Source organism: Leptopilina heterotoma, unplaced genomic scaffold (genome assembly GCF_015476425.1).
Source record: "Leptopilina heterotoma isolate Lh14 unplaced genomic scaffold, ASM1547642v1 Lhet_267, whole genome shotgun sequence".
Classification (NCBI taxonomy): Eukaryota; Metazoa; Arthropoda; class Insecta; order Hymenoptera; family Figitidae; genus Leptopilina; species Leptopilina heterotoma.
In genome coordinates, this window is record NW_025110976.1 from 18,255 (window position 1) to 33,626 (window position 15,372).

General features: G+C 30.6%; 1 protein-coding gene across 1 annotated transcript; it reads left to right on the plus strand.

Moving 5' to 3' along the window:
• The first annotated feature begins 1,279 nt into the window (after positions 1 to 1,279).
• Positions 1,280 to 2,635, plus strand: LOC122503649 (MFS-type transporter clz9-like). The gene has a single exon (XM_043614275.1). It carries the CDS (start codon positions 1,280 to 1,282, stop codon positions 2,633 to 2,635), a length of 1,356 nt encoding a protein of 451 aa, XP_043470210.1.
• Positions 2,636 to 15,372: the final 12,737 nt, after the last annotated feature.

Below are 15,372 nucleotides of genomic sequence, written 5' to 3' on the forward strand. Positions count from 1 at the left end.
GATTTGAAACAATCAAGTCTGTGCATAAAATTTTTAATTATTTAAAAAAAATGAAAAAAAATAATAAATAATAAAAAAATAGTTACCTATAAATTATTTTTTTCATAGTAAAATATGATTTTAGGTTCTAAAAAATAGCAAAAAAATTGTTACTCCTATAAATAAAATTAATTTTGATTGGTATAAATTTCACATATGATCTAAAAAAATTCATCTCTTTTGTTTCACAATTTTCGAATTTTTTATAATAAACAATCAAACATTTAATATTCTTAAAACGGGCAACAATAAATAAAATTATATTTACAAAACAATTTTTCAAGTTTCATAATTCCTAATTTTATAAGATTCAATTTCTAAACAATTTTTTATTTTAAATAATTTGAAATAATAATATATTATTATTTATTATTGTAATTGAAATGAAGGCATTAAGCCTTCATTATGCCTTCACACTCGTGAGCTGTAACACGCACTCAACATCAGTAAAATAGCAGGCATTATGCTTGCACTGTACTAGCCTTATCACACATGCAGTTAAAATGTATGCTTTATGACCATCACTGCGTGACCTGCACGTAAAATGCGAGACGTGCGACGCACGATTGCTATCTGGGCTACTGGTGAAATGTAAACAGTTACGATTATTGCAGATTATCGGATTAAAAGTGATTTCATATGTCAGATTATTTAATGTTCTTCAATTAGAGTATTTTTAAATAGATTTATGAATAGATTAATCATTCGAAAATTAAAAAAAAACTAATTTTAATTTTATCTATGACAAAAATAAAACTGATTGTATAACAACGTTGAATATTTTTCAAGTAAGTTAATAAATTTATTTTCTGTGATTACTAATATATCGATTATTAGTTTTAAAGACAGACAAATTTCAACTTACTGTTAATAAAAGTAAATCAATCACATAAACGTGCAGATAAATATTAAATTAAAGTGCTTTTTAGAGGTAATGTTACACTATACGACCTTTATAACTTAAAATTTTATTTGTGATATGTAACATTTTAGACTTCACATTTTGTAAAAGATGATTTAAAGTGTTTTTTATATATTCATCTATTAAAGTTTGTTGATTTTAATATTCAAAATTGAAGTTTGTGCTTTTGAATAAACTGTTACTTTTATTGATATATTGAACCTTTTTCATTTGAAAATATTTTCTTTTGAGAATAATATATTTCATTCTAAATGTTTTTTTAGTTACTTTTTTTATCTACAATGTATAATTATATTATAAGGTTATATTATTTACAGAATGCCACGAATTTATAAGCGAAAAGTAGGTGTAGTACCACGGACAGTAACGTGGACTGAGGAAGCACTGACAAAAGCTATAAAGGCAATTGAATCAAATAGTATGAAAACAAAGACAGCAGCAAAGCAGTTTGGTATTCCGTCCCGCACATTACGTAGACGCTTGAAAAACGCAGACTTAACAAAACATAATTTGGGAAAAGGACCCATTCTAGGATACGAAAATGAAAAAAAATTAGTTGACCATATAAAAAATCTCGAGAAAGCTGGATTTCCTTGCACTCGTATGGATATTCGGAGAATGGCATATCAGCTAGCCGTGAAGTTGAAAATATCACACAATTTCAACGAGGTTACAAAATTGGCCGATAAGCAGTGGCTGTTGTCATTTTTAGAAAGAAACAAGCAATTAAGTGTCAGGCAAGCTGAAGGAATATCTCGTGCACGACCCGTGGGATTCAATAGAGAGGAGATAGGAAAATTTTTTGACTTGTTGGAACATACCCTAATAACCAACGATGTAATAGGAAAACCAAAACGAATATTCAATATGGACGAAAGTAGAGTTCAAATGAACAACAAACCCGAGAAAGTTGTGGTCACTAAAGGTGCCAAATTAGTACAACAAGTTACTTCGAGTGAAAGAGGAGAAACCATATCTGTTGTTGCTTGTAATAATGCGGAAGGTAGATTTTTGCCTCCAATCATCATACTAAAGGGAGTATACAAAAAAGACGAATTTCTGGATGGACTTCCGCCAGGATCCGATGCTTATATGAATAAAAAGTCTGCCTACATCAACACAGATCTATTTTATAAATGGCTGACAGAACATTTTATTCCACGAAAGCCTGCAGGTAAAGTTTTATTAATTCTCGATGGACATTCTTCGCACACTGTCAGCCTGAACACTCTGGAAGTAGCTAAAGAGAATGACGTGATTCTTCTTGGCCTTCCTAGCCATTCAACTCATGGTCTTCAACCTTTGGATAAATCGTTTTTTAAACCTTTCAAAACATATTTTTCAAGTGAACTGAGAAATTGGATGATAAACAATAAAGAAAAGAGAATTAACAGGTATCAATCTGGTAAACTGATTGGTTCTGCATGGATTCGTGCTACCACTCCCTCAAATGCTATAAATGGCTTCAGAGCTTGCGGCATTCATCCATTTAATCCAAACATTATTCCCGATCACTATTTTGAGATTTCTGATGCAGCCAATAGATCAGTTGACACCGAGACTTTGGAAGAAGCGACTGGTGACATACCCGACGTAAGTGATGTAGTAAATCCTAACAATCTTGTATCTGCTTCGTCTGAAAGAACAGCTATTAATGAATCTCAATTAATCTAGGTTGAAAATGTACCTGCACCATCAGCAAGCCAATGTGATAATCCGGCAAAAATATTATCTGTGATAAATCCAGTGCCCGTTGTGTTAAACGTACGTTCCAAACGACAGAAGCAAGGGTCCAAAATTCTAAACGATGTTCAAGAAATACAAAAAAACGAAATAGAGAAGTGGAGATTCTTAAAAAAATGAAGAAAAAGAGAATAGAAAGAGGAAATCGAAAAAAGCACAAGTTGGTCGACCAAAGAAGATAAAAAAAACAGTATTGAAGAACAAAAAAAGGGTGTTTCTTCCACGAATGAAGAAAGTGGTGGTAAAGAATTGTATTTTTTAACCAGATCATCCGCTGATTGGATACAATGTATTTCATGTAAAAAATGGCTCCATAAGAATTGCACATCTTATGAAGATTATTGCAATAAGTGTCGTTAAAATAATCTCAAAAAATAATTTTTACCAAAAATTAATTTCTTAAGTAACTTTTATAATTATATAAGATTTTTCATCAGTATCCCACATAGCACAATAGTATGAGGTAAGGTTATGTTGAATACTAATCGTAAGGCTCATAAGGTTACACGATATTGCTGTGGTAGACCTAAGGTGAACTAAAAACTTCCGCCATGGAGGTAAGGTTACATGTTAGGGTGTGGTAATGTAGGATTCAAATTCCAAAATAATTAATTTAGTTCGAATTTTAGTTTATTAATATAAAACTGGAAAAAGGAATTATACATTTGACATAAGAACAAAGGAATTAGATAAATTTAATCAATCATAAAAAAGATCTTTACTCTCTGTTACCAAAAACTCGACTGACTCATGGTCTCTTTGCATCGCAGGCCATGAGTCTCTAGTCGTGTTCTCTTTTTTTAATTTTCATATTCTTATTTCACTCTTGCATACAGTGTTCAAAAGTTCCACGTGCATTCTCCGAAATCGAATCACACCACTTTTGTCCACTGAGATTGCTTTGGTTATGCGTTATCGGCATAAACATTTTGGCGACGATCCGGCGCCGTTTAATAAACACAAAAAAAACTTTGCTTTCTATTTCAAATATAATTTTAACTTTAGAAATCACTACAGTAAGTATATATGATAAGGCTATGGTAACCTTACACGTTAAGTTTGATGTAATCTTACACGTTAAGGTTGAGGTAACCTTACACGTTAAGGTTGAGGTAACGATACATGTTAAAGTTGAGGTAAGGTTATATGTCAAGGTTGAGGTAAGGTTGTGATAAGTTTACCAGTTATGGAAAATATTGATAAAATAATTAATAATATAATTAATAAATAAATATTAAATTAAAAAGTTAAAAGTTTGTTACTCTTCTCTATTTTGGAAACCTGACATGAAGCAGAAAATTTTTAAAACAAATTTGGGGGGACTGGGATTCGAACCCGGGATCGACGCGCATAAACCAATCATTCTAACTAACTGAGCTAAGTACAGAACTGTCAGAAGGAAAATCAATTTTGCCTTTAAGGTGAACCAAGAATATGATTAACTCCTTAAAGGCAAAATTAATTTTCTTGCTACCAGTTCTCCACTTAGCTCAGTTAGTTAGGATGTTAGGCTTATGCGCGTCGATCCCGGGTTCGAATCCCAGTCCCCCCAAATTTGTTTTCAAAATTTTCTGCTTCATGTCAGGTTTCCAAAATAGAGAAGAGCAACAAACTTAACTTTCTAATTTAATATTTATTTATTATATTTTTAATTATTTTGTCCATATTTTCCATAACTGGTAAACTTATCACAACCTTACCTTAACCTTACAACTTATTAATTACCTTACCTCAACCTTGACATATAACCTTAACTCAACCTTAACGTGTAAGGTTACCTCAACCTTAACGTGTAAGGTTACATCAACCTTAACGTGTAAGGATATCTCAACCTTAACGTGTAAGGTTACCATAGCCTTATCATATATACTTACCACACTCTAACATGTAACCTTACCTCCATGGCGGAAGTTTTTAGTTCACCTCAGGTCTACCACAGCAATATCGTGTAACCTTATGAGCCTTACGATTAGTACTCAACATAACCTTACCTCATACTATTGTGCTATGTGGGATTACATTTAAAACATTAAAAGTATATTTATTAGTAATATAAAATTTAAATACATAATTTTTCAATAAATATTACTAATAGTTTCATTGAATCTCTCGGGGGCATCTATCCTTACCGCATGGGGCGTCTAACCCACCCAGGTGGGATATATGGCCAAATGCAGACCTTTCGTATTTTCGTTCTGATTAATTTATTATTTATTGTAGGTATTTAGTCCTTAAATATGTTAATGCTATATAGTAATAGTGTATAAAAATCGAATATTCAATTAAAAATATTAATATTTATTGAATTTAGATGTAATTTTCGAATTGGGGGGCATCTATCCGCACTTTACCCTATTTTCCACTTTACCATCGCTAATTGATGATTTAACCTGACAAACTTTTTTCTTTTTGGCCACTTTTATTTTATTCAGTCTTGATTTAAGTAGTTTTCTTAACTTCTCTTATTTCTCTTTTTTTTTTTTTTGCTTAATTTGTGAACCCCGTCTTGCCCCACTCTCCCCTACCCCATCTTGCCCGCACCTACGAAATTGAATAAAACGATTAATTACTACAATTTACGATTCAACAAAAAAAAACATATGCTTCCCTTCTTCTGTAACCCTTGACAGTTAGAAAAAAATTTATACAGTTCATTAACTGTTATTATTAAATAATAAACACCTCCTAAAAAAAGTGAAAAAACGACAAGAAAATCGTCGAAAACATTTTTTTTAGTAAAACAGATAAAAGATTTGTTCTCATGGCTTTTAGGTTTTGTAAACAAGAAATTATCGTCTCGGTGTAGTATTATGTAAAACATGATCGCGATTAGTTAATTTGTTTGTTAAATAGGGCCGGTACCCCGTCTTACCCGCTACCCCGTCTTGCCCCACTCTCCCCTACTATACTAACTACACGGAAAGAAAAAGTCTAAAGAATATTTTAATATATTATAGAAAAGTTGGACAAGATGGACAATTTATAATATTTATTTGATTTCCTGAAAATTATTTCAAGATGTCTAAGAAACTTTATGTTGCGTATGATAAAACGTTTTATTCATATTTGTCTTTATTTTCTTTAAACTTTATTGTAATTGTTATGAATATTAATTTGAGATACAGTATTGAAACATTTTTAAAAAGTGACTCTTGTCCAACTTTTTAATACAAACATTAAAATATTCTTTAGACTTTTTCTTTCCCTGTATAGTAGTCCTATAGTAGTACTATAGTAGTACTATACTAACTATAGTAGTAATATAGTAGTACTATAGTAGCACTATAGTAGCGCTATACTAACTATGGTGGTACTATAGTAACCCTATAATAGTAGGGGAGAGTGGGGCAAAATGGGGAAGGCGGGTCAAATGGGGTACCTCTGTTTTTCCATGATAGGTACTTTTAATTTTTTTATCCTCGACATATATCATTCATGTTGATAAAAAACTGTTATTAATTATGATGACACTCAAAAAAATTTTTTTTTTTTGAAAGTTATACAACGTTTAAGTTTTAAGCAAAAAAAATATGAATGTTTATCGAAATTAAAGTGCTTACAAAACTTTTTGGGATAATGCATTTAATTTGGCAAGTGTGGGATCTTTTTCAGCACTTATTCTAGAGTAATTTCCAATAGAATAGATTGTTAAATTGTTTACCATAACTTCGAAACATTACATTTTGTTTTAATATGCAGTGTCGGGCAGAATGGGGTACCTAAGTGTAGGGCATGCCGGAAGCTACGCCGTTTCATTAAAACTATTTAAAAACATTATATTATGTATATTTAAAGGTTTCCTGCAGAAGAATCGATATTTTTATTTCGAGACATTTATACTATCGATGTTTCACTATCGATATATCGATATTTTGCAATACACTGAAACCCCCGAACTTTAGACTTCCGAACATTAGACGAGGCAGGGAGAGGGGTCGAGGGAATGTAATGGCGGATTTTAGGTTAGGACCAGTAGCGTAGGCTTTACAAAAAGTTTTGTATTTTGTTTATTATTAAAAAAAAAGCTCAAAAAGGTCTCTTTTTAAAGCTCTTTTCCTGAGCTTTAAGCTGTATAAAACAAAAATTAAAAAAATTAATTTGTTTATGTTTAAAAAATGTTATTGCAACATAAAATTTTTCGTTTTTTTAAAGTGATACAGTTTGACAGAAAATGGTCGCACTTTAATCCAACACATATTTTCTGAAAGCTAGTTTAATCACCTTTAAAAAGCATTTTTAAAATTTTTATACGATAATTTTTAAGAAAAATATGATTTTTTGTTTAAAAAATTAGCCATTTTTTCAATTGTTGATAACTAAAAAACGGTTACTGTAGGAAAAAAATTTTAAGAACATAAATTGTTCCTTTTTGTGTGCAGAATTAGAAAAAAAATATTAAAATTTTTTTTGACTTTTTAAAAAAAAAAATTTTTTTTTTATTTTTTATATTTTTATGTTTTAATTGTAGAAACTCGCTTTTTTTACTCACTACAACAAGCAAGAAAATTTTTCATCGTATTTATTTAATTTTTTTCAATAATTTTAACTTTAAATAACTTTTGATATAATACTTATTTATTATATTGTTTGTAAACGGATTAAAGGTTCTTAATTACTTTGACGATTGTCATCATAATGTCGGTCTAGTAATAATTATCACAAGTGAGTGTGAAAAGCGAGTTTCTACAATTAAAACATAAAAATATAAAAAATGAAAAAAAAATATTTTAATATTTTTTTTCTAATTCTGCACACAAAAAGGAACAATTTATGTTCTTAAAATTTTTTTCCTAAAGTAACCGTTTTTCAGTTATCAATAATTGAAAAAAATGGCTAATTTTTTAAACAAAAAATTATATTTTTCTTAAAAATTATCATATAAAAATTTTAAAAATTGCATTTTAAAGGTGATAAAACTAGCTTTCAGAAAATATGTGTTGGATTAAAATGCGACCATTTCTTATGAAACATTTCTTATGAATTTTTCTTTAAAAAAAACGAAAAATTTTATGTTGCAATAACATTTTTTAAACATTAACAAATTAATTTTTTTCAATTTTTGTTTTATACAGTGTTAAAGCTTAGGAAAAGAGCTTTAAAAAGAGACCTTTTTGAGCTTTTTATCTTTAATAATAAACAAAATACAAAACTTTTTGTAAAGCCTTTAATCGCTGTAGGGTGGGCAAAAGTTATTGAGCGGCACTGTATGTAAATGTTACATATCCCGTAACCGTCTCCTGAACCCGACTCAGTTGTGCTTAGGCCTTAAAGTGCGGATAGATGCCCCCTTTCTTAGATCTCCAATATGAAAGAAACTATATTTATGGATTATTAGTTTTTTTTATACCTATTGGCCATAACAATTTTACTATAAAGTCAGGCGCGGATCCAGGGGGGGGGAACAGTGGCATGACCACCCCCCCCCTCGAGAATTCAAACTTCCTGGAATTTTTTAAATAAGAATTTCATTCATAATAGGTCATCAAGCTACACTGAAAAAAATTCTTAGTAGATTTGACTACTTTTTAACTACTTTCCTTAGTTCAATAAGTCCCCAAAGATAATTTTGAACTTACATTAATTATCAGATATGTAGTTGAATAAAGTGATAATACAGTTGCATTAACTACTTTTCTTAGTTAAATAGGAACCAATGACAGTTTTGCAGTAGAATTAACTGCTGATATGTAGTTAAAGTTACTAAGATAACTCAGTAATAAAGACAACTACTGAAAATGGTAAAATAAAATTATTTATAATTTATTATAAATATTATCGAGTTGTATTTTTTTATATTTCCCCCTACCCACTTTTGTTTACCTATACCTTATTTATTTAATGTCTATATACCTAACGGAGAAAAATCTCTAAACGTCGGGAGTTGAACGCTCGGCCCTAACATTCGTAAACCGATAACCCAACCACCTAACCACGCTCGCCCGCTTCGATGAGTTGCTTAATACTTAAAGGCATTCCAGACACAGTTCAACTGATAACTGTAGTTAATTTTACTACTTAAAGTAGTTGCATTTACAACTTTTCACAGTTGATAATCTTCTATAAAAATCTATAACATAAATTACATGGAAAATAATTCAACTCCTAGAAGAAGTAAAAACTACTACAAAATTAGTCTATCGAACTACTTTAAGTAGTAGAATCTACTACTTTCTGTAGTCATTTCTATAACATACCTGCAGTTACAAAGTTAACTGTAAAATTACATTAATTTAATTAATAATTTTTAACTACATAAAACAGTTAAAATAAGTATCAAAAGTAGCCAGACTAATTAAAAAAGTAGTTCGTTTTATTACTTTTTACTCTACTAAGGGGATGTAGTTGAAAATGTCTCATGTATTTTTTTCAGTGTAGCGTCTAGCAGATGGCCCCCCTAAGAACCTTGTCTGGATCCGCCCCTGTATAAAGTTCCAGCTCTCTGGCACCCCGGGGTTATTAGTGTCGTATGTTTGAAATCTCTAAGAAAGAACATTAAAAAAGGACCTTCTCTATTATAACATTTCGACTCAAAATATTACTCTTAGCTGCTATTATTTTACAAATTAAAAAAATTTTTTTTAAATGAATAAAAATCAGTCATTACCATCTCCTGTGAATGTGTTGTGTCTTTCAAGAATAATATTGGATTACAAGTGTCATCATTTTGAATATTCTGTATCGAATATTACAAAAATTCGTGCAACGTTCATAGATTTTATTATCACATGTGAGAAACAATAAAGTCACTGATGAAGGCACATATTTGATGCCGAAACGTCTGAAATAAGAAAATTTTTTGACTTCTTTTTCCACGGGTCCTAAAGCCAATTAATTGAATATTAAATATTATATGTTAAGGATTAATTAAAACATCAAAATATGTCATTAGTTATAATAATGTAAAAATTTCAGATTGCTGAAAATGTCCAAAAATTTTCAAACCGCTGGACAAAATTCCTCATTACAAAAATCAAGGATATTTAACACGTAAGAAAATATTTGCAATTATTTTCTTGTTTCAAATTAATCAGAGAAACATATTAGATCGACGTTTTCCATTTTTTATAATAATTGTTCTAATAAATGATAATAACTTACCGAGGGGGGCGTCTTACCCACCCAGGTGGGATATATGGCCAAATGCAGACCTTTTGTATTTTCGTTAGGAAAACCATGTATTAATTACAGATTTTTAATTTTTGCACCTATACTAATCGTCAGATTTTTTTAAAAAACTAAAGTTTTATTTATTGAACGAAAATGAACTTTTATTAAAACAATTAAAATTTTTACTGTCTACTTTAAATAGTTCACTTGTGTTCATCGATGCCTTTGTCGGATGAACGTTTTGCACTCATAGAAATATATGAGTGCAACACGATCGTCCGAGGAAGGCATCGATGAACACAAGTGTACATTGGGTAACAAGTGTGAACTAGCGGGCTTTTTGGAACGAGCGCTCGTTCCAAAATGCCGCCACACGTGTTGCGCACGATACTTTTCATAACAAAATCATAAAAAAGCGTTGACACTGAAAAACATATTTGAAAGTTGAAAAGAATGTTGAGAATTGCGTACATAATATTTGGAACACAGATCCACTATTAAGCGTACGTTACTAGTTGATCGCGCGGGGGGGTTCGGGGGGCGAAGCCCCCCGACTACAAAACAACCAACTCAAAAGAATAATAATAATTTTCGACACTTCAAAGAATCGCATTTTATATTACTAGGCCAGTCGGTGAGTGCAAAAAGTGCACATAAATGCAACCTGAAAAGTCTCAATAGTTTCTTGTAGTTTGAGGGCCCCATATAAGAGCCCCATGGTTTGCTCTCGATTTCCGGTTGTAAAAAATAGTGTAAACAATCGTCAAAGTTCGAGAAACGTAGTTTTTCGATGACCCTTGCTTCCGGTTAAATTTTAGAGGAAAAAGTTGTGATTAAAAGTTGTAGAGCTTGAAAATACCTTTCAAATGACTGGTCATACGTTGAAAAAGGTTAATTAGTTTAGTTGCAAATGAATTTAAACCATTAAAAATAGCACTTTTTTAATTGTTTAATAACTTTGTTAATAATTATTGAATTTGTTTACAACTCACCAGGAATATTCTCCTTGCGAAGCTGAATAAATTTTAAAAAAATCAACTCGATCGGACAAATAGTTTATGTTTTATTCCATTTGTTAACTAAAAACATGAAATTTTTCAACGGAATTTCGCCACTTTTGGACCTGCGAATTTCTTTTTTTTTCTTCGAGAGTACAGTTGAGGAGTCAAACTTTCATTCCATTTAAATGGGAAATTGATTTTTTTTATCTAAGTGCATAATAATAGACGTTAAAAAAGGGTATGTTTTTTGGACATAAACAAATGGAATAACTCAGACTTTTCAGGTTGCATTTATGTGCACTTTTTGCACTCACCGACTGGCCTATACCCCAAGCCACCGGACGCGTCGGGGAGCGAAGCCCCCCGAAACCTACTATCCGTTCATTAAATCCTGGCCCCTCTAGTTTTCGGTGAATAACTTCGCTAATAAAAACGAAAAAAAGCATAAGAAAGACAATTTTATTCCGAACAAGCTGATATAAATTTCATTACTGCAAGTCAAATAGTGTTGATAACACGATAAGAAAATGGTGAAAAAACACGGAAAAAACGACCAATTTATCATTGCTGACTTTGAGCCCGTACAATTTAAAGAAAAATGGTTAGAAACTGAAACAAAAAATCAGGTGTACACATTAATTCTTCCTAAATGATATTATTAAAACGAAAGTTTAAAATGTTAATTAGTTTAATGCATAAAGTGAAAAAATTAAAAAATGCTATCTAAACTTCCAACAGTCGCATAAATTCGAATTTTAGCTTAAAGTGCGTAAAAAAATTCACACATATTATATTTAAAATTTTCAAAGTTTTAAACAAATTACGAAAAAAGTTTAATGAAAAATTTTTTTAACCATTTTTTTTCGAACCAGAAGACCTCGAGTGAAAATGAGTCTCCCATTGTTGACGGTCCAACAATGCTAAGTTTACTGCCCAATGCAGCAAGTGGCAGAAAATGCCAAAGGCGCAGAATAAGGGATTTTACAAACGAATAAGAATATCTTTGTACACAACTCGTCTAAAATTTTGTTCCTTTCGAAATCCCTTATTCTGCGCCTTTGGCATTTTCTGCCACTTGCTGCATTGGGCAGTAAACTTAGCATTGTTGGACCGTCAACAATGGGAGACTCATTTTCACTCAAGGCCTTCTAGATCGAAAAAAAATGGTTAAAAAAATTTTTTCATTAAACTTTTTTTGTAATTTGTTTAAAACTTTGAAAATTTAAATATAATATGTGTGAATTTTTTTACGCACTTTAAGCTAAAATTCGAATTTATGCGACTGTTGGAAGTTGAGATAGCATTTTTTAAATTTTTTCACTTTATGCATTAAACTAATTAACATTTTAAACTTTCGTTTTAATAATATCATTTAGGAAGAACTAATGTGTACACCTGATTTTTTGTTTCAGTTTCTAACCATTTTTCTTTAAATTGTACGGGCTCAGAGTCAGCAATGATAAATTGGTCGTTTTTTCCGTGTTTTTTTTACCATTTTCTTATCGTGTTATCAACACTATTTGACTTGCAATAATGAAATTTATATCAACTTGTTCGGAATAAAATTGTCTTTCTTATGCTTCTTTTCGTTTTTATTAGCGATTTTTTTCGCGAAGTTATTCACCGAAAACTAGAGGGGCCAGGATTTAATGAACGGATAGTAGTCGTGTACTTCCACGTATTAATAAAAATAATATCATTAAAGAATAAAAACAGAATTTTTCACACTAGCGATCGCGAAAAGGAGGTTAGAAACTCTCAGTATTTGACAGATGCTGTGTTGCAGTTGTAAGACACGGTAAAAGTAGGTAACTGAACGAAAACATAATCACGCCTCGACTGGACGGAATTGCAACTATTACAAAAATACTCGAACAAGCCCAAACAAAGCTCTTTTTTGAACTGAACTGTCATTCGCAGTATTTTCGTAACTACGTACTAAAAAGAATCACTTTACGTTGGCCTACGGAGAGACAAATAACGCCATTTTTGTGATTGCGTTATGAAAAGATATTTAATGTCAAACTTAAAAAATTATTAAAACATTTGCTGTAAATGAGAGGCGAATTCGTATACGTGTCAACAGCGCTTGTTAAATACTACAGCTCGGCTGCTACTTTTGGCGCGAAATTTTAAAGACGACCATATGCCAAACTTGCGACGTTGCCACGATCGTTTTTCATGCGAGAGGTTATGAATATACATTGAGAACATCTGTGTGTGAAACTGTATGTCCGCAAAAGTTTTTCAGAAACTCGCATTCATAATCGTTTCATAAGTACAGTCATCGGATACAAACTTTTGAGAGTGACCAGTTTTATATTTAATGTGTCCACTGGGTTCATTAATGCATGACTGCTTTCACATTTCGAGCAAGTGCATTAGTTATTCGATTAGTCACTTGAATTATCCAACATTTCTTTCGATGCAAAGCGATTATTTACGAGGAATCAAGTGATTAGAAAAGCGCCATATCAAAAGAATTTTACATCTCTCACTTCTCTCTTTCAATTAATAGTCGATAAAAATTTTAAAAAGAAAGAAAAAAGAAGCAGGTAAGTTTAAAATTCAAGTTTATATGCGAGAGCTGGTAGCATTAATAACTCAACGTTACACATACAGGACTCGATTGAATTATTTGATCCGTTAGCCCAATTTTTCATGTCAGGCAAGCAAGGTCGTCCAGAAGGAGAGCGAGTATTTTGCGACGATAAATTACGCGAGAATGTAATCGCAAGTGTACATCGCACAATCTTACATTAACGTACCTTTTAATGATTTTTCTCGGCACGGTGTACATTTCTATATCGTCTCGCAAAATAGTCGATATAATTAACGCAAGATTGGGATGGAAGATAAGCGATTCAGATGCAATGACCGTTGATCCCTCGCCCTGGACAGAGGAAAATAATAATGATAATAATAATAATAATCGTTCTGCGTAATGAACAGCTGGTTATGAGCGCGGCTGCATTGAATTACTCCGATTCATTTTACACTCTGGGTTTGCGCTCGTCGAGAGCAAGAGTACTCGACGTAATGTTATAAGGCGCCCAGGCTAATTTCATCGTTTGCTAAAAATTGTAGCACTTCTCCAATATTTTATCACTTTTCCTGATTATATGGTTCTTGGTAAAATCGTTAGAATATTATTTAAATAAATGCCGACGAACAGTTACCTGATAGTCGAAAAAAGGTTGAAGTAGCTGGTGGATTCCACGTCAGTTCAACACACTAATTTTCATAACTTGTTAGGATTTGGCTGCAATTTTGTAAATTTATTACTTTTATAGTAATAAACAACTCCACCAAATATTTTTTCAAAATTTTGAAAATTACCAAAAATATGGCATTTTCAAAATTTTTGTCTTTTTTTTAAAGTGCTATAACTTTGGTTCTAATTAACCGATTTTGGATTTTAAAAGAAGGATTTCTTTGGTTTTAAGTATATTTTAAGTTAAAATTAATATAAAAAAAAATTCAATTTTTTTTTTTGAAATTTTGAAAAATTAAAAATTTGTTTTTAAAAAAACATCATCTTCGATTTTTTCAAAATTTTACTAAATGTTAGGGCAAATGTGCTTTACATGTCCTTTAAGTTTCATCTTGGGATCTCAAAGGAATTCGGAGTAAAAAAAATAAAACGTAACCACATATTACGAACATACGATACGGGGTTCCTCAACTGTAACTGCCCAGATCAAAAAATGAATTTTCTCTAAACTTTGCTCAAATGTTACTATTATTAGTAGAAGTGTAAATATTTATTTTTTTGAATTTCATAAAATATTTTTTGAGTTATGGAGTTTCAAAATTTTGATTTTTTTGAAAATATCTTTTTTTCAATATAATATATTGATAAGTAAAATTAATCAAATTTAAAGTATAAATAGTGATTTTTTAAGAAGTTTTTACAAGCTTTAAGTTGGAGATGAAAAAAAAGTTGTTTTCTTTCAATTTGACCTTGAAATTCAAGGTCAATATATCTCAAAATCAGTGTTTTTTATTTTTTTTAACCTATCCCAATCGAAATTACGTTTTTTCCTATGAGCCATGTAAAAATCAGAGTAAGACCATGGAACTTTTTAAAGAAATTAATTATAAATCATCATTTTCTATATAAAATAATGATAAATTATTATTTTCCTCAAAAATTTCCATGATCCCACTCTGATTTTTACATAGCTCATAGAAAAAAGGTCACCATGCTTATAACTCGTGAAAACCCCTTTAAAAATCACTATTCGTACTTTATATTTGATTAATTTTACTTATCAATATATTAAATTGAAAAGAAGATATTTTCAAAAGAATTAAAATTTTGAAACTCCATAACCCAAAAAATATTTTATGAAATTAAAAAAAAAATAATATTTACACTTCTACTAATAATAGTAACATTTTAGCAAAGCACATTTGCCCTAACATTTAGTAAAATTTTGAAAAAAATCGAAGATGATGTTTTTTTAAAAACGGATTTTTAATTTTTCAAAATTTCAAAAAAAAAATTTTGAATTTTTTTTTTTATATAAATTTTAACTTAAAATATACTTAATACCA

Coding starts and splice junctions, on each gene's coding strand:
- LOC122503649 (XM_043614275.1), top strand. CDS start 1,280: ATGCCACGAATTTATAAGCGAAAAGTAGGTGTAGTACCACGGACAGTA.